This window comes from Trachemys scripta, chromosome 1 (assembly GCF_013100865.1).
Source record: "Trachemys scripta elegans isolate TJP31775 chromosome 1, CAS_Tse_1.0, whole genome shotgun sequence".
NCBI lineage: Eukaryota > Metazoa > Chordata > Testudines > Emydidae > Trachemys > Trachemys scripta.
Window position 1 is genome coordinate 289840349 of NC_048298.1, and position 25867 is coordinate 289866215.

The 25867-nt window shown below is 42.4% G+C and overlaps 2 protein-coding genes across 6 annotated transcripts in view; both read left to right on the forward strand.

Annotated features, from left to right (window-relative positions):
• FNDC3A (fibronectin type III domain containing 3A) overlaps nucleotides 1-9455 on the forward strand; it is a 189667-nt gene extending 180212 nt beyond the window's left edge. For all 5 annotated transcript variants that reach the window (XM_034758505.1, XM_034758502.1, XM_034758503.1 and 2 more), the window contains 4 exons: nucleotides 234-443; nucleotides 1753-1919; nucleotides 3190-3317; nucleotides 7760-9455. In XM_034758505.1, the coding sequence (XP_034614396.1) occupies nucleotides 234-443; nucleotides 1753-1919; nucleotides 3190-3317; nucleotides 7760-8074 (820 nt within the window). In that variant the 3' untranslated portion in view covers nucleotides 8075-9455. The remainder of the gene's footprint in view (nucleotides 1-233; nucleotides 444-1752; nucleotides 1920-3189; nucleotides 3318-7759) is intronic.
• Nucleotides 9456-11532: 2077 nt separating this feature from the next.
• Nucleotides 11533-15465, forward strand: MLNR (motilin receptor). Its single transcript, XM_034777700.1, has 2 exons — nucleotides 11533-12304; nucleotides 14641-15465. Exons 1-2 carry the CDS (start codon nucleotides 11533-11535, stop codon nucleotides 14952-14954), a joined length of 1086 nt encoding a protein of 361 aa, XP_034633591.1. The 3' UTR covers nucleotides 14955-15465.
• The last annotated feature ends 10402 nt before the right edge of the window (nucleotides 15466-25867 follow it).

Consider the following 25867-nt stretch of genomic DNA (forward strand, 5'->3'; position numbering starts at 1 on the left):
GAATAGATTGTTTTAAAGTACTGCAAGATGAATGCACATTCATTAATATTTATGACTAAATCCAACAGCTCTTAGTGGTAAGGGACATATATATCATAAAAAGTAGTATCTGTACAATGCCCTTATTATTCTCTACTGTAACACTCTTGAATATGAGTGCTGGAATTAATCAGTTACCCTTTTAAATCTGTATTCATGTTTACATGGATAATTTTTTTCTTTTTAATTATTAGAATACGAATTCAAGCCCTAAATAGTCTTGGAGCAGGTCCTTTCAGCCACACAATAAAACTGAAAACAAAGCCACTCCCTCCTGATCCGCCTCGCCTGGAATGTGCTGTATACAGTTCTCAGACTCTCAAGCTAAAATGGGGAGAGGGAACTTCAAAAGCATTAACTGACTCCATTCAGTATCACCTTCAAATGGAAGATAAGAATGGAAGGTTAGCACTAATATCACTTCCTTTTGTATGTGCTCTGCATTATACATGGTGTTGTTTAATGGATTAAGGATGTATCAGAAAGACATAATGGAAGAAAACACCATACCTTTGGTTTAATTTAAAATGAATTTAAGAAGTTGTCTATCTTGGGAAGAAAATGGGAGACTCTGATGTTCAGCATTAGAGGGTGCAAGAAATTAAAACTGAACAGTTTTCATAGTGAAGGTTCAACATGAGGAGCTTGATGTGGAGATGAGATGACTTGTGCCACCATGCTCTTCTGTTTTCTATGGTTTTGTTAAGTATTTATGTTGATTAAGTTTGATCTAATTCTTTTAACTTGATGTGCCTCTTGGGGGATGAGGGGTGAGTTCTCACCTTGTTGCTGCTTTCTTTATAGGGTGAGGAGCTTAAGGATTTAAATTCATTAATTTTTTACTTGCACCACTTTTCCCTAGATAGCAAAACACACAATACCACCGTACCACATACACTACCCTAGTATGAGCATATGATAGCTTGAGAACTGGACAAAAGTAGGACAGGGTAGATTATGGAACCTGCCCCGACATAGGGAGAAACAGAAATGGAGATCCACATAGCAGGGAATTCACCATCGCCCCAAAAAGTAATTCATGCCTGCACCCCAACTCAGAAATGAACAGAATATGGTAACAAAACTTCTCCACTCTCTCTGAGACAAAACCTGTGCTATGTATTAGAACCCCCAAGACTGAAAAGCAAACAGATGGGCCAGTGAAACTAACCTGCTCCAGCATCATGACACAAGAGAGTATGGCCAATCTAGAAAAACCCATCAGAGTGGGGCAACAACGTATGTTGCAACTGTGACAGATCCCTCCCACACAGATGTGACATTAGCGCCATAGCACATCTTCCCCGCAAAAATGTGGAAGAGCAATGGGAACCACAGAGACTGGACCATTCCTTGGAGCTAGTGAGGAGTATTGCTGAGGTGCAGGTAGCTAAAATCCAGGCCCACTCACTTTTGATGATAGGGGAGCAATGATAATGAAAGCACCACATACTAAACTAATCCAGAGCTCTCCCCCTTTCCCACTCCAAGACGAAATAAGACCAGTGGCAGTTACTGCTTATTGAAAAGTGAGCTCATTGTTTTGTATTACTGAAAGATCATAAATTAACTTGGAAATCAGTATTTGTGAGCTTCTCATTAAGTTCCAGGAATTAAAAAAAAGATGAGTGAATTTAAAACAAAAATAGAAATCATGCAGACTACTTTGGAATCTATTTAGTCTGTTTACATAATCACTATGTCTACTTTCAGATTTATATCCTTATACAGAGGACCATGTCATACATACAAAGTACAAAGACTCATTGAGTCAACATCCTACAAATTTTGTATTCAGGCTTGTAATGAAGCTGGTGAAGGTCCACTTTCTCAAGAGTACATTTTCACGACTCCCAAATCTGTTCCAACTGCCTTGAAAGGTAAGCATTGTATTTTCACTTGTCATTTAACTGTAATGTCATTTTTCTCACTACTTAATAAATCAGTACTACTAGTCCTAGTCAATTTAAACAAGCTTGCAGTTAAGGAGCAGTGCTGAGTAGTTTAAGTCCCAAATCCATGTTAAGGGTTTTTTTTTTTTAATTAAAAATCAACTGAATAGAAAGGACTTTGTGATCATATTTTATTCAATTAATTATTTTTTATGGGGTTTAAACAATTCCGCTTTAAAGTGCTCTAAACAAACACGATACATTGTGGTATCCAGAGACTCCATAATGGGTGCATTAAAATATATAGATTATGAAGGTATCATCAGCAGCTCCATACTTAATGGGACATGTAATTTTTCAATTAAAGCAGGGTTGACAGCCTTTTGTCAAGCTTGAACACAAATCACCAAAACTGCACATCTCCTTCCATACACTTAGGATAAAGATTTAACTTTCTGTGACATCAGAAATAAGTTTACCTAGGCATTTGTAGTAGTATTCCTTTGGAAATGTTTCTTGGAGTCTAGCATTTTTGGTGTCCTGGTTGCAGGGCCGGGTCAGATCCATCCAGAACACCTGCAGACCAACTCATTTGAGGCCCCTTCCTATGTCATCACTTGCTCCTTCCTTCCCTTGTATTGTTGAGGAATTTATAAAATGACTACTACATACAACCCGGCACCCAGTCTCTTCCATAGTGTCTCACGTAGTCTCAGACTCACCCAGCCCTCACTCACTGTACAGATTCTTCTTTCTGTATTTGGTGGGTGGGGAGGTATCAAATTATCCTGTCTCTGCCTGCTGCAGGGTTCTTATGCTATCCTCTGAAGCATCTGGTTCTTTCCACTCTCTGATGGTTGAGTATGGCAATTCCTGTGTTCGGACTCGGTCAGTTGATCTTAAACTGCAATTCTTTATCTACATTTATTACTTAACACTTCTCTGCAATAAAAGTTCTTTCAGACTACTTTCTTCATAGCAACTTACCTTTCTTATGATATTAATTCATGAGAATCATAATTGTCCTTGCTTCCTTGTGGAGGAAACAAAACATGTAAGCAATGTGCTAGCATCCTTATTTATGTAGTGTTAGTCAACATGAGAAGTGGATAAGAAAAATATCTTTGCACTTAAATCTTTTGTTTCTGTGTTTCAGAAACAAAATAAAATACCATAGAGGCTACAGTTTACAAATTAGTGAAAACCACTAACTGGAGACAATACACAGTTAACTAATGTATTTGCTTTTTTCCAATAGCGCCAAGAATAGAGAGAGTAAATGATCACACTTGTGAAATCACATGGGAGGTTTTGCAACCAATGAAAGGTGATCCAATTATTTATAGTCTTCAGGTCATGGCGGGAAAAGATTCAGAATTCAAACAGGTATAGTTCATTAAATAAGTATAATATATTTATGTGAAGTATATTGGTGAAGGTTAATTGCAATTAAAGAATGTGCAGGTCAAATGTTATATTTATCACCCATGCTGATTTTGTGTTAAAAGCTAATCCTCCAGGTTTCTCCTTCTAAAATGTTTACAGAGGGAAAAGACTTCAGTAAAAGGATGTTATAGTTTCAGACTGGAAACGGGGTGTATGTTTTTAACAGTGAGGGTAATTAACCATTGGAACAGTTCACCAAGAATTGTGATAGATTCTCCATCACTGACAATTTTTAAACTAAGATTGGATGTTTTTCTATAAGATCTGCTCTGGGAATTATTTTGGGGAAGTTCTATGGCCTCTGTTATACAGGAGATCAGACTAGATGATCACCGTGGTCCCTTTGGGCCTTTGAATCTATGAATCTGCATTATACTGATGAGTCATCTTGAATACTACGTACAGTTCTTTGCACCTGAGGGTCAGGAAAATGTCCACAAATGGGACAAATTGAGAAAAGGGAAACAAATTAATTAAAGGAATGGAAGCAAGATTTATGAAGAAAGAGTAAACAAACTCGATGTTCACTGCACATCATGAACTGTTCAAGGAAAGCTGTTGATATTCTAGAAAGTTTCACTGTATTGTCTGTGGTGTATGGAAAGCACAGTAGAGCAGACAGGCCCTGCCCAACAAGAAGAATTCCATAGGCAGTGTAGACACAGTGGAATGTTGGCTTGCGGGAAGCTGCTCTAACCCATTCCAATCATTAGTTTCTTGCCGTTCATTCCCTTCCCAGTGATAGGGGATGCTGCAACCACCAGTGCCAAACAGTTAAGAATGTTTTCAGTTAATTTCAGTTTTTACCATGTAGATACGCAGTTTGAGATGCCAAATAACAAAATAGGCTGCTTTTAACAGAGGATGTACAATACCACCTTAGCTTCTGATGTCTTTCACTATAAACTCTCAGAAAATTGACATATAATTAGACTTGTGAGCTCTGTTTCACACTATTAAGCAAGCAGGTTTCCTTCCAAAGAGGAAGCACAATTAATTTTGAGATACTGTAATTTTATTATGGGCCCAAATTAAATAAGTGTAGCCCTGTGTTTTGGTAGATTATGCACATTACTAGTCTCATAAATCAGTACCTACAATGTAGTGTTACGTATTTTACTTATTGATTTTGTAGCTTTAAAGTTGCAAATGCAGCATTCAGTATGTTAGTAGAATTCATTAAATGCTGTGTAATTGCCTCTAGAGACAGAGTTGGACTGTTTTTTGGGTACGTCTATACTTACCTCCGGGTCCGGCGGTAAGCAATCGATCTTCTGGGATCGATCCCGGAAGTGCTCACCGTCGACACCGGTACTCCTGCTCCGCGAGAGGAGTACGCGGAGTCGACGGGGGAGCCTGCCTGCCACGTGTGGACACGTGATAAGTTCGAACTAAGATAGTTCGACTTCAGCTACGTTATCCATCGATTTAGCGTGTCTTCACTAGACCCGCTAACTCGACACCCGCTGCTTCAATTGCAGCAGTGCTGATCTACGAGTAAGTGTAGACATGGCCTTAGAACCAGATTCGCTTGTCCATTAAGGCTGCTTTTTGCTACTACAGCAATACAAAAAAGCGGTCTGATCTACCCTTAAATTTTAGGTAAACACAGCTGAGTGCAATAATCCACACCCCTGGCACCATAATTATGCAGACCTAATCCCCGGCATAGATGCAGCTAGGTTGACGGACGACTGCTTCCATCAATTTAGCTACCAGCACTCAGGGGTGACAGCGACAGAAAAACCTCTTCCATTTCCATAGGCTGTGCATACACTCTGGGGTTATGCCAGCAGAGCTACACTCTGTAGCTCTGCTACTATAGACCTTGTAGTATAGACATGGCCAGCCTTAAGACCTTCTAGTGTAGGGTGCCCTCTGTGTAGGGGAATCCTCTTGTGGCATTGATCTGCTGTAGGGTTTCCTATACAACCTGTCTCCCATCCCTTGGTGTGGGAACTGTGTCTAGGAAGAAGGGGAGTCTCCAAGGTGTCTATACATTCTAGCAATCCCTGGCTGTCAGAATGGTCTCTTGGGTCCATGGGCAGCCAGCTGTAAAGTAGGGCAGCTGTCAGTATAGCTGGACCAGACCAGAAGATCTGCCCTTAATGTGATGTGAAATGTTGGTTATTGTAACGCTTTATGTAGCAAGTAGTAGAAAGAGTTCTCATGTACTATTTCTACAGTCTTCAAGCAAATTCAGTTTGAGAAGTTTATTACTTTGATAGCATACACCTAATGTACTGTATTTCCTCTGAAAATATATTATACCTATATGAAATTTGATTGTACATCTGATTAATTATATTAGTTCATGAAACATCTTTAAATCAAATTTTGCATCAAGACAAGCAAAACAGGGTCACATTGAGTTATTTAGATTTATTAACCTCTGAAAGAAAGCATTTATTTATGCAACTAAATTAACCCTATAAGGATAAATAAGCAACAGCATCCAGACCTAAATCTAGAAAACAGGTTTTGATTATTTCTTCCACCACTAAACAAATTCGTAGTTGCACACATTTGTTTGCTAGACGATGTTCAATACTGTGAAATCAACTATAGGAAAAGGTTTTGGATTATTTGATGTTTGTTTACTGCTACCAGTACTCCACTTAAATATGAGATTGAATAATGGGAGAGAAAAGGATAAAAGCATTTCAAGAGCGGAATTAGCATATGCTGTGTTTGTGATGGGCATCCACACAGCATATGAATCCACCCACCCAGACCATTGTGCCTGCAAGGAGTCTTATTGGCTTCAATGAGACTTCCACAGACATAAATGGATCTACAAACATGGATCCTTAGGAGACCGGGCCTCAGCTTTCAGTGAGGCAGGCATTGAGAATGTAGAAGAAGAAGTGAGTTCAGTGAAAGATAGGGCCTAGTCACCCAACAGATAGATTAAGGAACAGTGTGAATGAACACTAACAGCGTGTTGGGACCACTGAATTGGTGAGGTTAAAAGAATCACAAAGAGGGCTTTTCAAGGCAGGGCCAGCCCTTGACCAAATGGAGCCCCAGGCAAGGACCGTCTTCGGCGCCCCCACCCTCCATTTGTTAAACTTCTGAATACCTTATTTTTTATTGCATTTGTAGCCCATTTTACAACTCTGATGCATGATTTAGCCCTCACATATAAGACGATAAATATGCATGCTAGGATCTGTAAATCTATATTTATTCATGATAACAACAAAAATGGCACCCCGGGCAATCGCCTGCCCCCAAATCTAGCCCTATTCAAGGCTCTTTATTGGATCCAAAGTTTACTAGGAGAATTTATGGTGGTCTTTTTAAGAGAGCATAGCTTAAATATAGCAAAAATGTGTTGGATTTGGTTAGAATTGATGAATATGGTAATCTGACATCTAGAGACAAGGCGGGTGAGGTAGTATCTTTTATTGGACCAACTTCTGTTGGTGGCTATTAGGGAGACAAGCTTTTGAGCTACTCGGAGTTTTTTATTAGATTAAGGAACAGTGTGAATGAAGAACTGAGGAAGAGCTCCGAGTAGCTCAAAAGCTTGTCTCTCTAATATCCATCAACAGAAGTTGGTCCAATAAAAGATATTACCTCACCTGCCTCTTCTCTCTAATATCCTGGAACTGACACGGCTACAACAATACTGCGTACAATCTGACATCTAATTAATCACCTAGAAACCCATGGTGAGACAACGAGATTTACATCAAATTTGACACTTAAAATGTTTACTTAAAGTGAAGGCTTCTTACAGGAGCTAAATTTGGTGCTTTGCAAGTTATGAGCTAGTGGAGTTTGTAATGCTACATATTTTACCAAAAGACTGAAAATAAATTTAATTAGGCATTAAAGTTCTTTTCCATTAATCTTTGTTAATTTTTTCTGCCTATATGGCTAGAAGAATGTCATTGAAAACACAGGTGATTAAGTAGCACTTGCTATTTTCACAATAACTTCAACAGTAAACATAGAGACATATTAAACCAGGGATCGGCAACCTTTGGCACGCAGCTCGCCAGGGTAAGCCCCCTGGCGGGCCAGGCTGCTTTGTTTACCTGCCACATCCGCAGGTTCGGCCGATCGCGACTCCCACTGGCAGTGGTTCGCCGTCCCAGGCCAATGGGGCTGCCGCAGCTTCCTGCCACCCCTCACTGGCCTGGGACGGCGAACCGTGGCCAGTGGGAGCCGCTATCGGCCGAACCTGCGGACGCGGCAGGTAAATAAACCGGCCCGGCCCGCCAGGGGGCTTACTCTGGCGAGCCGCGTGCCAAAGGTTACCAATCCCAGTATTAAACTATAGGTATGACATTTTGTTTAAATTTTTACAGTAAACACAATGTGCCTGTTTGCTAGAAGTGTTTTTGTTTTTATTTTTTTTTTTTTCTTGACAGATTTATAAAGGGCCTGACTGGTCATTCCGGTATTCAGGCCTCCAGCTGAACTGTGAATATCGTTTTCGTGTATGTGCCATTCGACAGTGCCAAGAAACAGTAGGTCATCAGGACCTGATAGGCCCCTACAGTACCACAGTACTATTCATCTCTCAGAGAACTGAACCACCAACCAGCACCAACAAAGACACTGTGGAAATCTCAAGGACACAACAGACACTAAGTGATGAACAGTGTGCTGCTGTCATCCTTGTGCTCTTTGCTACCTTTTCCATTCTGATTGCCTTTATCATTCAGTACTTCGTAATAAAGTGAGAAAAACCATTTTCTTTTCGAATGCTGCCCATTACATTTTACATTCTCATATTCTAAAAATATTTCTGTTCTCTTGCTTTTACAAAAACAGGCATTTAGCATCAGCATTGGGACTGTAGCACATCTTTTCAGCCACTTAAAATGCTTATTAAGTAGACGCTGGCACAGATTATAGAATGCAAGCCACAGAAATATTTCCTTTAACATGCCTTCTTGCAGTACAAACTTTATATAAGGCAAGCAATGTATCATTATAAGGTTATGACCAATAAGCAGGAGCGTAATAATGGTAACCTGTTCCACATTTTTAAGGATTAGTACCTTAAGGGGGGGGGATGGGGAAATGAGTAAAATGTATTTAAAAGTTACACTAACAAACTTGTGCTGTATAAAATGTTAGTCTGATGCTGTGAAAGCAATCTAGCGCTGTATTTCTACCTCCTCATTTCTCTTAATTATTTGGGAAGCAGGATTATGATGAAAATAGAAGGGGCTTTTCTCAGGCAGTAAACTGGATGGAAGTGAATGCATGAAAGAAGATTCTTATCGAAATGTAGAGTTTTCCACTGCAAGTATACATTTTGTAAGACTAAAAAGATATGGCACAAATGGTTTATCTTGGCCCCGATATGTTTACTCATAAAAATGCCTCTTTAGCTTCCTACAGACATGGAAGAGAGAGAGCTTTTTTGATCTAACACTATAAAGAAGTAAGTTAAAAATCATTTTTGAAATAAGACCTTTATTTGATTGGGTGCTGTTTATATAGATATATGTGCCCTCTATTGATAATGTGTATAAATTTTCTTGGATAACCATAATTTTTGCTGTTACCCCTACATTCACTTGCCGTGGCCACCGGAATGAAGCACTGCCTTTGTTCTTTGGGGCACCAAATCGGGCGAAGGGGGGAGTGTAATAATTTGCACCAGAAAACTTCAACCTTCTTTTTCCTGAGAACCTAACGTTTAATGTAATGTCTCTTTGGATACTGTACCAAATTGTTGATTGCATGTAGTTAATGTTGCATTAGAGCACTTTGCAATTGCATAATTCATCGATGTTTTGTGAGCTTGCATTTGTGAGTTCTTGAATGACCAGACTTAACTTTATCAAGTAGCCCGTGGAACATCTTGCCAGATGTCAATGACTGCCAGTTACATAAAGCTTGTAGTGAAACTATCTTAAAAAAATTCTTGTCTCATCACACTTACAATTATCTGTTATCCATTTTGTAATTAGCTTTAATTTATTTCAGTTACAAGATAGTGGATCACTAATGACTTCTACTTGTGTTGGATTTAGCATTTTTAATGGTATTAAGCACTTCTGTCAGTCTTAAAATAATAATAAAAAGAACCTCTGTCTTGTGTTTTGAAGATCTCTGAAGAATTTCTCTTATATTAGAACGGGCATGTATTGTAATTGTTTCTACGTCCAATGATCTGTGCTGTAGAATAATGTTGTTGAGTTTTGTTTTAAAAAAGAAATGGATAAGAACTTGGCCCTCAAGTGGTAAGAATGATCTGTCTTTAAAATGTACTGTATGTTTACATTTTATTTTAAATTTGTCACTTTTATGTAGAGGCTAATATCTTCCCACAAAATACAGTGACAGCAGATATTTTCTAGAACCTTCTTAAAGTGCCATGTTCGGCAGTACAAATGAGATTGAGTGTAATAGCCCAGAGATTTCTATATGGTTGAATGTCTAAAATGGTAAGATTTGTCACTCCAGTTAAACTGCAGTGGCTTATGTTTTTCATAGTAAAATTCAAATGAACTCCTATTTTTGATAGTAAATGTCATTTAATAGTGTATTTGCCATTTGAACCTCAGTGCAGATTACTGCAGTGAAGACGGTTTTTAATGTAATCTTAATTTTACCTCATATACTGTACATTCCAAAAAAACTCTAAACTTTTTAAAACGTTATAGATACAGTACCAAACATATCACTTTAAACTTGTATAATGTTGGACTTCATACAGATTAAAAATGTATAATCTCATAGAAATATACACAAACTATGTAGCAAAAGTATCTTTAAAATGTGTGGAAAATAAAAGTATCATTCTTTTTCCATGTTTGTTAATTGATCTTTGGATATAACTGAACTATTCCTGGACTTCCCCACTTTTCTGGCAGACAGACATAGTTTTTAATGAGACAACAATTCATGTAAAATAGTATTCTCCTCCTTTTGCCAGGTTTTAAGCATTCTGTCTATTTTATGACAAGATGAGTGTGACCAGACACTGTCTCAGACATCAGTCTGATAGGGAGATTAGGCAAATTCCTCATTGCTATACTAAGTGCCTTTCTTAAAACTTAGCTTTGCTCTCCTGTAAATTATTTTTCCTTAGTGCTTTCATAACCATATTGTTTTGTTAGTGAAGCAAGGAATGGGTATTAAATGTAAACGCTGATTTGAAAATCACAATTTCATTGAACAATATTCCATAGTTCCTAAATATTGCATATAGCCTACTTTATGCAGTACAAGAAGTTAGTGCAAGAAGACTAAGAAGCAGTGATTTAAAATAGCCGTTACAGTACAAAAAGCTAATTCTTGCCCAGCAGAAAGTTATCTATTTTTCCACATGATCCATTCATACAAACTCTTTTAAATCTATTTTTGTCATAGGGAACTGCAGCCCCTGTTTAGGCAAAACTTCCACAGGGAATTTTGTGAGAGTAAGGTCAAAGCAGGGACTGCAACTTTTAACCGGATATTTCAGATTCTAAAATGAAGTTGTGTCTATACCAACGCAACATTGTGACCGCATCCAAAATTCAAGGTTTTGGCTGAAAGCAGGAGAAAATCAGTGGCTTCCACTCGGTTTGTTTTGAGATTTGTTGGAACGTGATGTTCAATTCATGCTGAGTTTAAAAGAAAGAACGAAAAACTCTACCTTAAAAGCCAGGGTTCAGTTCGGTTTTTAAAGCACAACTGCCCAGGGCTGACTAGTACTTTTCCTCTTAAGCCCAGGCGGGGCGCTGATTCCTGACTCGACGGAGCTCTTTAAAGCAAAAACTGCTGGCGACAGGTGCACGCTTGGGGCTGTCCTGGCTTTCGCGGTCACTTCCCAGCAGTGAGAAATGGGCTTCCGATGTGCTGGGGCCAGTCATTAGATTAGACTTTGAAAAACGTCCGCTCTGAAGCAGGAGCCATATAAGCTCCGCGGGGAGCGGACGGGACAGTGGCGCCGAGCTCAGCCCGACCCACGCCTCGGAGCTGCGGCAGCTCCTAGCTCTGCCCCCGGCCGCAGAGGAACAGTCCGAGCGGAGGCTCCTGCTGCCCCTGCCTCGCCGGAGCGGGGCCCAGCCCTGGCAGCGGGGCGCTCGCTGCCCACCATGGGCTGCGGCCAGGGCGCCTCTCTCCCAGCTCCTCCGGGCGGCGCCCCCGAGCCCCAGCCCCAGCCCCAGCCCCGGGCTTAGCCGCGGCGGCCGGCGCCATGGGGGGCGGCTGCGAGAACAGCAGCGCGCTGAGGGTGGAGGGCGAGGCGTGGGCGGGGTCCCCGTGCGACGAGCGCCTCTGCAGCTCCCTGCCGCTGCCCGCGCTCATCCCGGTCACCGCCGTGTGCCTCGGCCTCTTCGTGGTGGGGGTGGCGGGGAACGTGCTGACCGTGCTGATCCTGCGGCGCTGCCGGGAGCTGAAGACCACCACCAACCTGTACCTGGGCAGCATGGCCGTGTCCGACCTGCTCATCCTGCTGGGGCTGCCCTTCGACCTCTATCGCCTCTGGCGCTCCCGGCCCTGGATCTTCGGCCAGCTGCTCTGCCGCCTCTCCTACTACCTGAGCGAGGCCTGCACCTACTGCACCATCCTGCACATCACGGCGCTCACCGTGGAGCGCTACCTGGCCATCTGCTTCCCGCTCAAGGCCAAGGTGGTGATCACCAAGCGCCGGGTCAAAGCGGTGATCGGGGCCCTGTGGGCCTTCGCCCTGCTCTCGGCCGGGCCCTTCTTCTTCCTGGTGGGCGTGGAGCAGCGGGACAACCAGACCGACTTCAGCCGCGAGTGCCGGCTCACGCCGCTGGCCACTGAGTCCGGCCTGCTGGGCATCATGTTGTGGGTCACCACCAGTTACTTCATCCTGCCCGTCCTCTGCCTCAACGTGCTCTACGGCCTCATCGGCAGGGCGCTGTGGAGGAGCAAGGTCCGGCCCCAGGGCCCCAACGCAGCCCTCAGGGAGAAGGGGCACAGACAGACCATCAGGATCCTGGGTGAGTCCCAGGGAATCGGCCCCTTCCCTCACTCCATCCCCAGGTACCGCCCAGCTCCCCCTAGGCTGGGCTCGATCAGCCGTGTACAGACCAAGGCAACCTGGCACCCTCCCCACAGCCCACTTCTGCAGGGTGGCTCCAGGGTGAACTGCAGAGTGAAAAGGACTGAGAACCTCATAGGGCACAATTCGGCCAGTGTCTGCACCCCACCGATTTCAGCAGGGATGTGTCTGAGAGCAGGGACATCAGAGGTGGAAAAATCCCTTAGGTCAAACTGCTCAGTGGGGCCTGGTGACCTCTGACCTCAGCAAGCCACCACTGGTCCCTATAGATGTACTCGGCCAATGTCTAGCAGTAGGTGAGGTTCATGCTCTCTCCAAAGCTTTGTCCAGTTTAAAATTACTCTAATAATGAGGCTTCTGCCTCTTCCCTGTGGAGATTTTTTCCCTTGCCTAATAGGTTTCCCTGTTAGCAGATTTTTCTGGTGTACTTGCTAAATCTTGCTTTCATACATTTGCGTACACCATAGTCGTCAGCACTGCTTTGGAGGGGCCACCCCCCAAATGCACTTGGTTATAATATTAAATTTTAAATCATATTTGGGATATCTACTACCTAAAATACTTCCTAACAGCTAACTAACTTCACTAACTTTATCTATGTAGCACCACTGAAATTCAGCCGTTTCAGAGGTGGATAACCAGGATGGCAGCAAAGGAATGGAGAATTTGGGGTCAGATGCATGTTTATGGAAAGGGCTAACAAATCATGATGGGCCCATGCAGCAAAGAAGACTTGTGATGAAACCCTGGCTCATTGAAGTCAATGGTGATATTCCCATTGACTTCAATGGTACTGATTTTCATTCCTTAACTTCTTCTAAGGCTTCAACTAACACACCGATTTCGTATCAGACAGCTACATGAGAAATACAAAGGGCTGAACGGACCCTGCCAGTATTTGAACATGTGGCTCCCAGCTGTCTATGTATTTAGAAAATATTGATTAGACCACAAAGCCATGCTTGCAGGAATGCATAACATTTATTTGCAAGCAGAGGAGATACTAAAATACTCTGTGATATAAGTGCTTAGAGAAAAATGTATACAATAGATTTTAGACTTTGCCCTTTTGAAATTGATTTCTCATTAACAAGATCTTGTTAAACAATTCAGTTATTTACATGCATTGACACAGTTAGTTTTAGGTTCTTAACAGCTATAGAATTGAATTAACATTACCAGTGTTAATTTTTGTAATATATTGGCTAATTTTAAAAGATTCCAGTTGTTGATTGAGCATCATTTATACATTATGGGGCCAATGTTTTTCAGAAGATTTTTCTGCCTCTGTTGCCATATGTAAAGCTCTTTCAACAAGAGAGAAACTGACTACATACAGAGTGCTGTCAGTTGCACAAAGCAAAGAAATTAAAACCACTAGAGAAAAATAGGTGTTTGCAAACTTCTTTCAGGTGTAGTAAACTTAGATATTTCTTTTAACTAGAGTAGGACCAAGTTTTCTGACAGAAATGTGAATTTCAAGTTGATAGTGTCTTTTGACATATGGGTCAAACTGATCCTTGGTTATTCCTTTGAAACTAGTGGAATTATGCAAGGGATGAATTTGGACCATTAAACTTTTTCTATAGTTGACTAGCCATATGTTGTTATCTTTTGAAAAGTCACAAGTAATACAAAGGAATTGTATGTGTTTCCTGAACTTGTAAATAGAAATAATTAAAAATAATGCACACGGTAGATTACAGTAAGAGCCCAGTAGAGAGAACACATTAACTATACAGTGTGTTACAACAGGCATAACAGTACAGCCCTTTTCAACATATCTATGTTAAAGAATAAATTGATGACAAGAATAGATTTGCTGTGCACTTTTACAAAAACTCTCCTCATTCTGGTTTTCCTCTTAGTTTTCATACTATATAAATGAAGTTGAAAATGTTACATAAATTCATTTTTATTGTGTTTGCTATTACAGGGAAGATACAATAGTTTACAATTTCATATTCACTAAAGTATGTACTTTTCCCCCTGTTTAAATAATCTCTAGGAATTTTGCTGGAGAGATTCCCAATTACCTTAGTTTGTTCTGAAAAGTAGTTAATGGATGTGATGCTGTTCCCATTTTCTTACGCCAATATAACTTCATTACTTCACTGGTGTTTCTCCTGATCTACACTAGTGTAAGAAGAGGAAATAAGAATCAGACTTATAATATATTATATGTTTTGGTACCTAGACATTCAGAATGTTAGTAGTTTAATGAGTCTGAATCCTGACCCTTAACTATTTTGTGTGTGTTGTTTTGTCTTACAGCTGTGGTGGTTCTGGCGTTTATAATTTGCTGGTTGCCATTCCATGTGGGCAGGATCATATTTATAAACACTCAGGATACCAGCATGATGCTTTTCTCCCAGTACTTTAATATATTCGCTTTGCAGCTTTTCTATCTGAGCGCATCCATCAACCCAATCCTCTACAACCTCATTTCAAAGAAATACAGGGCAGCTGTCTACAAACTCCTGCTCCCACGCAGATCTGGAGAAAGGGCTTTCAGTGCTACCCGAGATACTGGTGGCTACACTGAGACCAGCACTAGCATAAAAAAAGAGTACATAACCCCCTTCTGAGACTGCTTCACGGATGGACTTCTAGAGAGATAATCTATAAAGGAAGGGCAGTTAATTCTAGCAGTATAGTCATAAAAGACTAGATTTTTGTTTTGCTATTTGTGGAGTTTTATAATTCTTTGTATTTTTTCTTAATACTTGTATTGTTCTGTTAACAGAGAAAATGAATAGGCAACTTAGAACTGTGAGACTGGCATAGAACTAGTGAAAGGCAACAAAATAGCAAAGGGCAAGGTGACGTCAATTACCTAGAAACCCCATTGTTAACTTATTACATGTCAATCAGTAAAAACTGCTATGTAAAAGTGTGTGAGAGACAGTGCCAAATATTAAGGTTGTTCTGTTTGGGTTTGCTAGCCAAGGAACCTCCAAGAGCGCCTTTGCCCTTTTGAAATTGATTTCTCATTAACAAGATCTTACAAACTATAAGAATCATAGAATATCAGGGTTGGAAGGGACCTCAGGAGGTCATCTAGTCCAATCCCCTGCTCAAAGAAGGACCAATTCCCAACTAAATCGTCCCAGCCAGGGCTTTGTCAAGCCTGACCTTAAAAACCTCTAAGGAAGGAGATTCCACCACCTCCCTAGGTAACCCATTCCAGTGCTTCACCACCTTCCTAGTGAAAAAGTTTTTCCTAATATCCAACCTAAACCTCCCCCACTGCAACTTGAGACCATTGGTCCTTGTTCTGTCATCTGGTACCATTGAGAACAGTCTAGATCCATCCTCTTTGGAATCCCCTTTCAGGTAGTTGAAAGCAGCTATCAAATCCCCCCTCATTCTTCTCTCCTGCAGACTAAACAATCCCAGTTCCCTCAGCCTCGCCTCATAAGTCATGTGCTCCAGCCCCCTAAACATTTTTGTTGCCCTCCACTGGACTCTTTCCAATTTTTCCACATCCCTCTTTTAGTGTGGGGCCCAAAACTGGACACAGTACTCCAGATGAGGCCCCACCAATGTCGAATAGAGGGGAATGATCACGTCCCTCAATCTGCTGGCAGTGCCCCTACTTATACAGCCCAAGATGCCGTTAGCCTTCTTGGCAACAAGGGCACACTGTTGACTCATATCCAGCTTCCCATCCACTGTAACCCCTAGGCCCAACTGCAAAGAGGTCTGTGCAGGTGCAGGGGTCCATCTATATGAGTGTCCTGCAAGATTGGAGTTTGATTTTAGGGTCTAATTGTGCAAACATGAGTAATTTTACTCACATGAATAGCGTCACCAAGCTCCCCCCAAGTAAATTTGCTCATGTGCATGCTTGTTTCCAGGATCAGTCCCTTACATATGACCTGTACAATTTAATGGTCTCTAATTTATATAATATGGACCAATCCTCTGTAATAATTTTAATAGCAGTGTTGTTCCTTATTAAATATATGCAATAATTAGCTCACATTAGGTTAACTTTCTAGTTGAGACCGAGACCACAAATTTTAAACCCAGACTAAAACTAGATGATTTAGTGAGGAATGTGGTGGTGTCAGGCAGAGCTGTAGGAAGACAAGGTATCGTTATCTACGGAGAGTCAAAGCATATTGCTCATACATGAAGAGCCAGATTTTTCTTTGAGCTACATTGATGTAAATCTGGAACAACTCGATTGAAACCAATGGAGCTAAACTGCATTCACATCAGCGTAATTGATCACATGGCTACACTTTAATTTTACTTGTGTTTTAACACGTTAGTTAACCCATTTTAACTACCGTGGTTGTGTATCCTTAGTGTAGTAACATGTGTGTCCTGTCTACACTAATGATTACAATGGTACGAGTGGACATGTTAAAATATGACTAAAAAATTCCAGCATAGACGCCCCAAGAAAACAGCGTTTGACCCTTCCCAGGCGTTAAAATTCTCGGACAAAACCCTTAGTTTAACGAAAGGGAGCACTGGCTGGTTAGAGTAAAGGCCACGGGGCAGAGGAGCCAGTTAGCTCATGGCATGTCATACACATACAGCCTTTGCCTTGCAGCAACTTCTCACCCCTGCAAGGCTGGATTTTTTGCCCTTCAAAATGTTAAATTAACAACAGAACAAAGAATAGTTGCTAGTTTGTGGGTTTGGTAGAACACGTCATTTTCTCCTGTGAACTCTGTAAATAAATAGAGGTATATAAAACAAAGCCTTGTGACACTGATTTGTGAGTTTCACTAACCTGATACTAATTTGTCTAATCTAGATTGGATAATCCCACATTGTGGTCTGCTGAGAGCTGGCGGGTTACATGGTGCTGGCACCTCCTCTCCATTTCCATTTGCTAAATGTTATTGAAAGACCTGCTAAAAGCACTTTAAATACTTCCTCGGTGTTACTTTTCCTTATGAGCAATTCCTGTAGCTTCCACGGGGATCATAGTTAGGAGGGGAAGAGGCCCCCCTGAGCACAAACAAGAGGGGAGGTGCCCCAGGTGATTGTGAATAGAATGGAAAACCATCCACCAGACACTCCCTATATAAAATGTGCTCCTCACTTTGAAGAAGTGTCAGCAGCTCTGTTCTGTCTGATCTATAGCATTTATGGCACACCAGCCACTGTAATGTCAGTATAACCCTTTAGTGTTGGGACACTGCATTCCTGCTCCATATCAGCTGCTGGCAAGTTATTTAGAAGTTGCCTCGTCTCTTACTCATGGTACACCTTGGGCTGGATATTATGATTGGGAGATAATGCATTGCTGCTGATCAGCAGAAAATGCCAAAAGCAAACTGGTTTCTGGTTACCGTGATGGCATGAAATCTGCCCTGTTTGGTAGGAAGATCATTTGTGTCCCCATTGTAAATATCCCTTTTCCAAGCATCGCAGAATAAATTTATTCAGAAAACCACAACTGCAAGCTTGTGATGTGCTTTACTTGAAAACAAATACATATGCACATAAACTAACCAGAGCTTAGAGTGGTTATACAGAAATGCTGGGTCTGACATTGCATTGCCTTGGCAGTCAAACAATACAATGTTAAGGACTGGGATGGAGAATAATATTAGAAATATTGTAATGCTGAGCTATAAATCACTACTTCATCCCCACTGTTGTCAGCTCTGGCCACCCCACTGTAAAAACAAGATAGAGCAGAATAGATTCCAATTACATTCCAAGATGGGGAACGAAACTAATCAGCAGCATGGAAAGCCTTCCATATGAAACGATTGGGATTGTTTAAAGAGGGGACAGATAAGGAGGGACATAGCAGGAGGTGCACAAACAATGAATGGTAAAGAAGAGGTATGTCAGGGTGCTCCGATTTACCCTCTTGAAATACAAGAATAAGGGAGCATTTGATTAAAAACTGAAAGGCAGCAAATCAAAAAAGTGACAGAGGGAAACAATTTTGCACAACTTATGATTAGTCTGTGGAACTCATTGTCACAAGAGATCGGTGTGGTGTTGCTTAGCTGGAGTTATCAATTGGCCATTTCTCTGACTAACAAAGCACCCCACAGTCACATACCCTATTGGTTTTTGGTTGGTTGTTTTTTTTAAGCACCTAACGTTTGAAAAGGCTAAAACACTTCATGCTCCAAGGTATAAACCAATGTAATCGAGGGGACTGGGAAGAAACTCCCTTCCCTATCCCCCCCACCTCCCCGGGAGTAAGTTATTCCCAAACTGTCCACTTTGGTGTTTCTCACCTTATTCAGGCATTGGGTAGAGGCCTCTGCCAGAGACAGAAAGTGGACTTAGGGCCTGCTCCTGCTCCCACTGAAATCAATGTCAACACTCCCATTGGCTTCAATGATGCAGGACTGAGCCCTACATGAACCACTGCTCTTACCCAGTATGGCAGTTTCCATATTCCTTTTAGGTTTCAACAAAATATTAGGCCTCGGACATTTCTTTAAATAAATGTATTTTGTGCCTCTCCCCCAACAGACCTGCCTGTGTTATGCCTTGGTAGTTTATTTGTGGCCCCGTGCAACCAGATCTGCACATTCTGCAAAACACAGGGGTTCTGGCCACTGATTTTTACTGATTTTTACTCGCCAGTTTAGATATGCATCAGTAAGGTGAATAATGGGAAAAGTATCAGGGCTTGAGCCAAAGGTCACTGAAGGCAGCCAAAAGACATGTGTGGTTTGGGGTAAGGTCCGTATTCCCACAGAAAAAGGCTGTTTAGTCAATGGTGCAGAGGGTGAACAGTTACACTCCAAAATTCCATGCAGCCCTTCTCTTTTTCTGGAGCAAGGTAATGTCTGTGAGCTCGCTGTGGCAGTTGGGTCCAGAAAGCTGTTTGATTTTTGTATTATTTATATTATGGTAGTATCGATGCCCCAGCTGACATCCAAGGCCCCATTGTGCTAGGTACATAAGAGACAGTCCCTGCCAGAAAGGCTTTACAGGCTAAATACACAAGACAGATAAACAATGCACAGTCAACCTGTTGAAATCTTTGCCAGAGGATGTTGTGAAGGCCAAGATACTAACAGGGTTTAAAAAAAATCTAGATAATTTCACGGAGGATAGGCCCATCAATGGCTCTTAGCCAGAATGGGCAGGGATTGTGTCCCTAGCCTCTGTTTGCCAGAAGCTGGGAATGCGCAACAGGGGATGGATCACTTGATGATTGCCTGTTCTGTTCATTCCCTCTGGGACACCTGACATTGGCCACAGGATGGGCTAGATCAGGGGTTTTTAAACTGGGGGTCAGGATCCCTCAGGGGGTCACGAGGTTATTACATGGAGTCGTGAGCTGTCAACCTCCACCCCAAACCCCGCTTTGCATCCAGTATTTACAATGGTGTTAAATACATTAAAAAGTGTTTTTAATTTAGAAGGGGGGTTGCACTCCAAGGCTTGCTATTTGAAAGGGGTCACCAGTAGAAAAGTTTGAGAACCACTGGGCTAGATAGACCTTTGATGTGACCCAGTATGGTCATTCTTATGACTAAAGAAGAACTATGGACCCCATTTTACAGCTGCTCTTATACAGCACTTTTCATCAGTAGATCTCAGAGCGCTTCAATGGCAGTGAATATCATTAGCCCCATTTTACAGACGGAGAAACTGAGGTACGCATAGGTGACGTGACGTGCCCAAGATTACACAGGACGTCTGTGGCAGAGACTGGCACTGATCCCAAATCTGTGTGCCCGTGCAGTGCCTTATCCACAAAGCCATCTTTCTTTCAGGCTGGGAAACAACTGTGTTTTTCTCTGGTTCTTATGGAATTCCTACTTGGTTTTGTTCTTGTTATAATACAATAAACCCAAATCCTGCTTGCCTTCTTCACATGAGTAGCCCCTTGGAAGTCATATGAGAAAGGCAAGCGGGATTTGCTCCTACGGCATTTTCTATGAGGATTGGAACTTTTAAAATATCCTTTCAGAACATTACAATTCCGATTACTCTAGTAAAGGCGAAAATCCAGGCAGAACAGCATTTAATGGATTGTTCTGATCAGAAAAAAATAGTGTTTGTAATGGACTGGAGGGGTTCATTCGAGAAGTGATTAGATTGCCTGGCTGGCTAACCTGTGCTTTCTATGGAGAACTGTGAATGTTCCATTCTTTCTCCACCAGTCTCTATGGGGACACAGCTATGGGCAAAAGAATTATGCTGAAAAGTAAATTAACCCAGATATATTCACTCTTTTGATGGCAGAAATTCTCCCCATGAGTTGTATAGTCTAGTATGCTGAATGGGGTTTACGTCTTTTTTAAAAGCTTTCACTAATGTAAGCTCTAGTGATCCTTGTCCCTTCCACCTGGAGCCTAGTCCTGGCTGGCATTTGCCATCTGCTCTTTCTGGATATTGTACGCGTGTCTCAGGGCAGCAGGCAGTTGTGTCTTTGTTGTAGTGGAGCCTAGCAAGACGAACTCATTCCCCATTGACATCTGTCTCAGCCAAACCGTCTTCACTTATAAAAGGCATCTTCAAACCATTTTCTGAAGGTATTTTGGCCCTGCCAGCAGCCCCCTCATTGATAGGTGTTTTATACACTGTTTTTCTGCAGTTGGGGAAAGACACTTTTGAAACTAAGTTCCTGGCTCAGGACAACACTTGAAGCATGTGTTTGACTTGAAGATGAAGTGCAGTCCTGAATAGGGGCCTAAATTACTAGGATTGTATCTAGTCATAGCAGCTAGAATCTCTTCATGTCAATCACTCCTAGGCACTTATATGGCCCTGCCACAGGTGGCTGGCCCCAGTAAATGAAGTCGCTCCAAAGCCCCGGTGCCAGAGCAGGTGCTCCCATTTGGCCAATTAAGAGGGTGGGACAGTATCTTTGGGCTATAAAGAATCAGGGAGTCCCACTCTGCCAAAGTAGGCTGCTTCAATCTGGAAAGGTATGTATGAGCTGCTAGAGACCAGAGGACTGTGGCAGAGCCAAGAAGGAAGTTGAAAGTAGAGGAGTACAAAGAGAGGTTTGCTGGTCTCCCTGGGCCAGGGCCAGAGCCAGAGGGCTGAAGGTAAGAGGAACAGCAGCAGAGGGAGCTGCCCGTTAACTCTAAGCCAGGGGTCTCAAATTCAAATGACCATGAGGGCTGCATGAGGACTAGTGCATTGGCCTGAGGGCCGCATCACTGACACCCACTCCTTGCTGACCCTGCCTCAGCCCCCACTCTACCCCTTCCATGAGGCCCTGCCCCTGCCTCTTCCCTAAGGCTGGCTCCAGGCACCAAGCCTGGCAAGCAGGTGCTTGGGGTGGCCGCTCCAGAGAGGGGCGGCATGTCCAGCTATTTGGCGGCAATTCGGCGGACGGTCCCTCACTCCTGCTTGGAGCGAAGGACCTCCCACCGAATTGCTGCTACAGATCGTGATTGCGGCTTTTTTTTTTTTTTTTTTGCCTGCTTGGGGTGGCCAAAACCCTGGAGCCGGCCCTGTTCTTCCTGCCCCTTCCCTACCTTCATTTCAACCCCTGAAGTCCTCACCCCAACTCTGCCCCCTCCCTACCCCCAGGAGGGGTGCGGGGTGTGATGGGGGCTCAGGGCAGGGAGTTGAGGTGAAGGGTAGGGCAGGGAGTTGGGGTGTGGGGTGCAGGGTATAGTTGGGGGTGTGGGGTGTGGTGGGGGCTCCATACAGGGGGATGGGGTGCAGGAGGGGTGTGGTGGGGGTGCCATACAGGGGGTTGGGGTGCAGGAGGGGTGAGGGGTGTGGTGGAGGCTCCGGACAGGGGGTGTTTGAGACCCCTGCTCTAAGCTGGAGAACCAGAGCAAAGGGTTGGAGCAAGTTGAAGGCAATGAGGCAGTAGGGCTATTACCTGCTGATATCTCCAAGGCTGGTGAGCTAGACCAAGAGGAACTGAGGGTGTGGGGTGAAGGATGCTCCCTTGGCAAGGATGCATCTCCCAGAGAGATTCTGGGATGAGTGGGATTATACTGTGGTTGGAGGGGCTAGTGTGGCTGTCCTGGTACAGGGAGAAGAGAGGGCTAACAGAGAATGTGTGTGTATGTGGTCAAAGGTGCTGGTGTGGTACATGGTGGGGGGGGTACTGAGGTATGAGAAGACTTGAGGGATGAGAGGACTACTTGTACTGGGGTGACAACTGGCCTATGTGTTTGGATTTATATTATGGATCATTGACACATTGTTTGGGTAATAAACTGCCCCCAAGAAGGGGTAGTACTAGGACAAGAGAGACTGAAGGGAAGTTTTATGGGTAACCTGAAGCGGGGAACGGAGGCAGTATGTCTATTGTGCCATGGCCTGCTACAGGATGGCACTTCAGGCAGGACCAGCCCCCATTCCTGTAATATCTGAGCACCTCTCACTCTTTAATGTAGTTACCCTCACAACACCAGTGTGAGGTCAGCAAGTGTTCTTATCTCTAATCTTACAGAGGGGGAGGGGAATGAGGCCAAGAGAGACAAATGACTTCTCCTAAGTAGTCCACAAAGGCTTTGGCAGAGCAGGCAATGGTAATACCATGACAAATGGACTAGACCATTCTGAAGGAAGATTTACAGTTCTGAGGTGTGGGGTTTAGAGAGTAGGTTGTGCTGGTGGGTCAGTGGCACTCTATGTGAAAGAGTCAAATCTAATAAAAATCTCATGAATCAAACTATACATAGAATCTCTAGGGATAGAAATTCCATGCTTGAATAACAAGAATATAGCAGTTGGAATATACTACCAACAACCTGACCAGGATGGTGATTGCGAAATGTCTTGGAGATTATTATTGCATTTTCTATTTGTATAGCATCTCTAATGGGGGATTTCAACTATCCCCATATTGACTGGGTACTTGTCACCTCAGAACAGGATGCAAAGAAAGTTTCTTGACACCTTAAATGACTGCTTTTTGGAGCACTAGTCCTGGAACCCCCCAAGCAGAGAGACAATTCTTGACTTGCTCCTAAGTGAAGCACAGGATCTGGTCCAAGAAGCGACTATAGCTGGACTACTGGGTAACAGTGAACCGAATGTAATTGAATTTAACATCTTTGGGATGTGGGAAGAACCGAACACGCCCATCACATTTCCCTTAAGGAAGGGGAACGTCACAAAAATGAGGAAGCTAGTTAATGGAAATTAAAAGGTGCAGTCACAAAAATGAAATGCCTGCAAGCTGCATGGAAACTCTTTAAAAGACCACAATACAGGCTCAAACTCCTAACCCAAATTAAAACGCATAAGAGGACCAAAAAAGTGCCACTGTGGCTAAATGAGAAAGTAAAAGAAGCAGAGACAAAAAGCCATGCTTTAAAAATTGGAAGTCAAATTCTACTGAGGATAATAAAAAGAAGCATGAATTCTGGCAAATGTAAAAGTATAATTAGGCAGACCAAAAATAATTTGAAGAGCAACTAGCCAAAGACTAACAAAATAGTTTTAAGTACATTAGAATCAGGAAGCCTGCCAAACAATCAGTAGGGCCACTGGACAAATGAGGTGCTAAAGGAACATTCAGGGAACATAAGACTATAGCAGAGAAGCTAAATTAGGGTTACTATATGTTTGGGTTTTCCCAGACTTTGCCTCTTTTTGACCTTCTGTCTGGGTGGATTTTTCAAATAACAGGCAACGTCTGGAATTTTTGCACAGCAGTCATTGCAGCTCAGAAAGATCCCTGATTGGTCCCTTCTTGTATCCACAACTGATTGGTCCATTCCCCTGCAGCCACAGCTGCCAGACCCCAGCTCCCAGCCCTAAGGAGAAGGATCCTGCAGGGAGATGCTGACTGATAACTGGTGCTGCATCCTGGGCTTGCTCCAGCCTCCCTGCCACCATGACAGGGAGCAATACTACCCCACCCCTCTAGTGCCCCCCAGGTATCCCTTCCAGTACACACACCCCAATTGAACCCCCTTCCTCTCCAGCTTCCCCCTGCCCCATCCCCACTGGCAGTGTCCTCTTTTGGGGAACCTCAAATATGATAACCCTAAGTTAAATTAATTCTTCATCAGTCTTCACTGCAGAGGGTGTGAGGGAGATTCGAGCTAGTGTTTTTAGCTGACAAATCTGAGGAGCTGTCCTAGATTCAGATGTAAATAGAGGAGGTTTTGGAACAAATTGATAAATTAAACAGTAATATGCCACCAGGACCAGATGAGATTCACCCAAGAGTTCTGAAAGAACTCAACTATGAAATTGCAGAACTACTAACTGTGATATGTATCCTGTCACTTAAATCAACTTCCATACTAGAGGATAGCTAATGTGACACCAATTTTTAAGTCTCCAGAGGCAATTCTGGCAATTACAGGCTGGTAAGCCTAACTTGAGTATGGGGCAAATTGGTTGGAACTATAGTAAAGAACAGAATTATTAAACACACAGATGAACACCATTTGTTGGGGAAGAGTCAACATGGTTTTTGTAAAGGAAAATCATGTCTCACCAATTTAGTTGACCCCCTCAGAGAATTCCAATAATGTGGACAAGGGTGATTCAAGTGGATATAGTGTACATGGACTTTCAGAAAGCCTTTGACAAGGACCCTCACAAAAGGCTCTTAAAGAAAGCAGTCATGGAATAAGATAGAAGGTCCTCTCGTGGAACAGTAGCTGGTTAAAAGACAGGAAACAAAGGGTAGGAATAAATTGTCACTCTCAGAATGAGGAGAGAGAAATAGTGGTGTCCTCCAGGAATCTGTACTGGGACTAGTGGTGTTCAACATATTCATAAATTATCTTGGAAAAGGGGGTAAATAAGCAGCAGAACTTGCTGCTGATACAAAATTACTCCAAATAGTAAGCCCAAATCTGATTGCAAAGAATTACAAAAGGATCTCCCAACATGGGAGACTAGATGACAAAAAGACAGATGAAGTTAATTGTTAAATGCAAAGTAATGCACATTGGAAAACATAATCCCAACTATATGTTCAAAAAGATAGGGTCTAAATTAGCTGTTACCACTCAAAGATCTTGCAATAACGGTGAATAGTTCTCCAAAAACATCTGCCCCATGTGCAGCAGCAGTCCAAAAAAAAAAAAAAAAACACCCCAACCAAAACCAACAGAATATTATGAAAGGGATAAATACTAAGAAAATATCAAATGCCACTGTATAAACATGGTACACCCACATCTTGAATACTGTGTGCTGTTCTGGTCTCCCCATCTCAAAAAAGATGTACTAGAATTGGAAAAGGTACAGAGAAGGGCAACAAAAATGATTAAGGGTATGGAACAGCTTCTGTGGAGAGATGAACAGTCCCAGTCTTTTTTAATCTCGGAAAAGAGATTAAGGGGAGATATGATAGAGAGCTAGAAGATCATGACTGCTGTTGAGAAAGTGAATAAGGAAGTGTTTACTCCATCACATTACACAAGAACTGAGGATCACCCCATGAAACTTCTCCATACAATACAGTCAACCTGAGGAACTCCTTGTCAGGGGATGTTGTCAAGGCCAAAAGTATAACTGTGTTTAATAATAATTTAAAAAAAAAAAAAAAAAACCTCAAGTTCATGGAGGATTGGTCCACCAATGGTTATTAGTTAAAATGGCTGGGGATGCA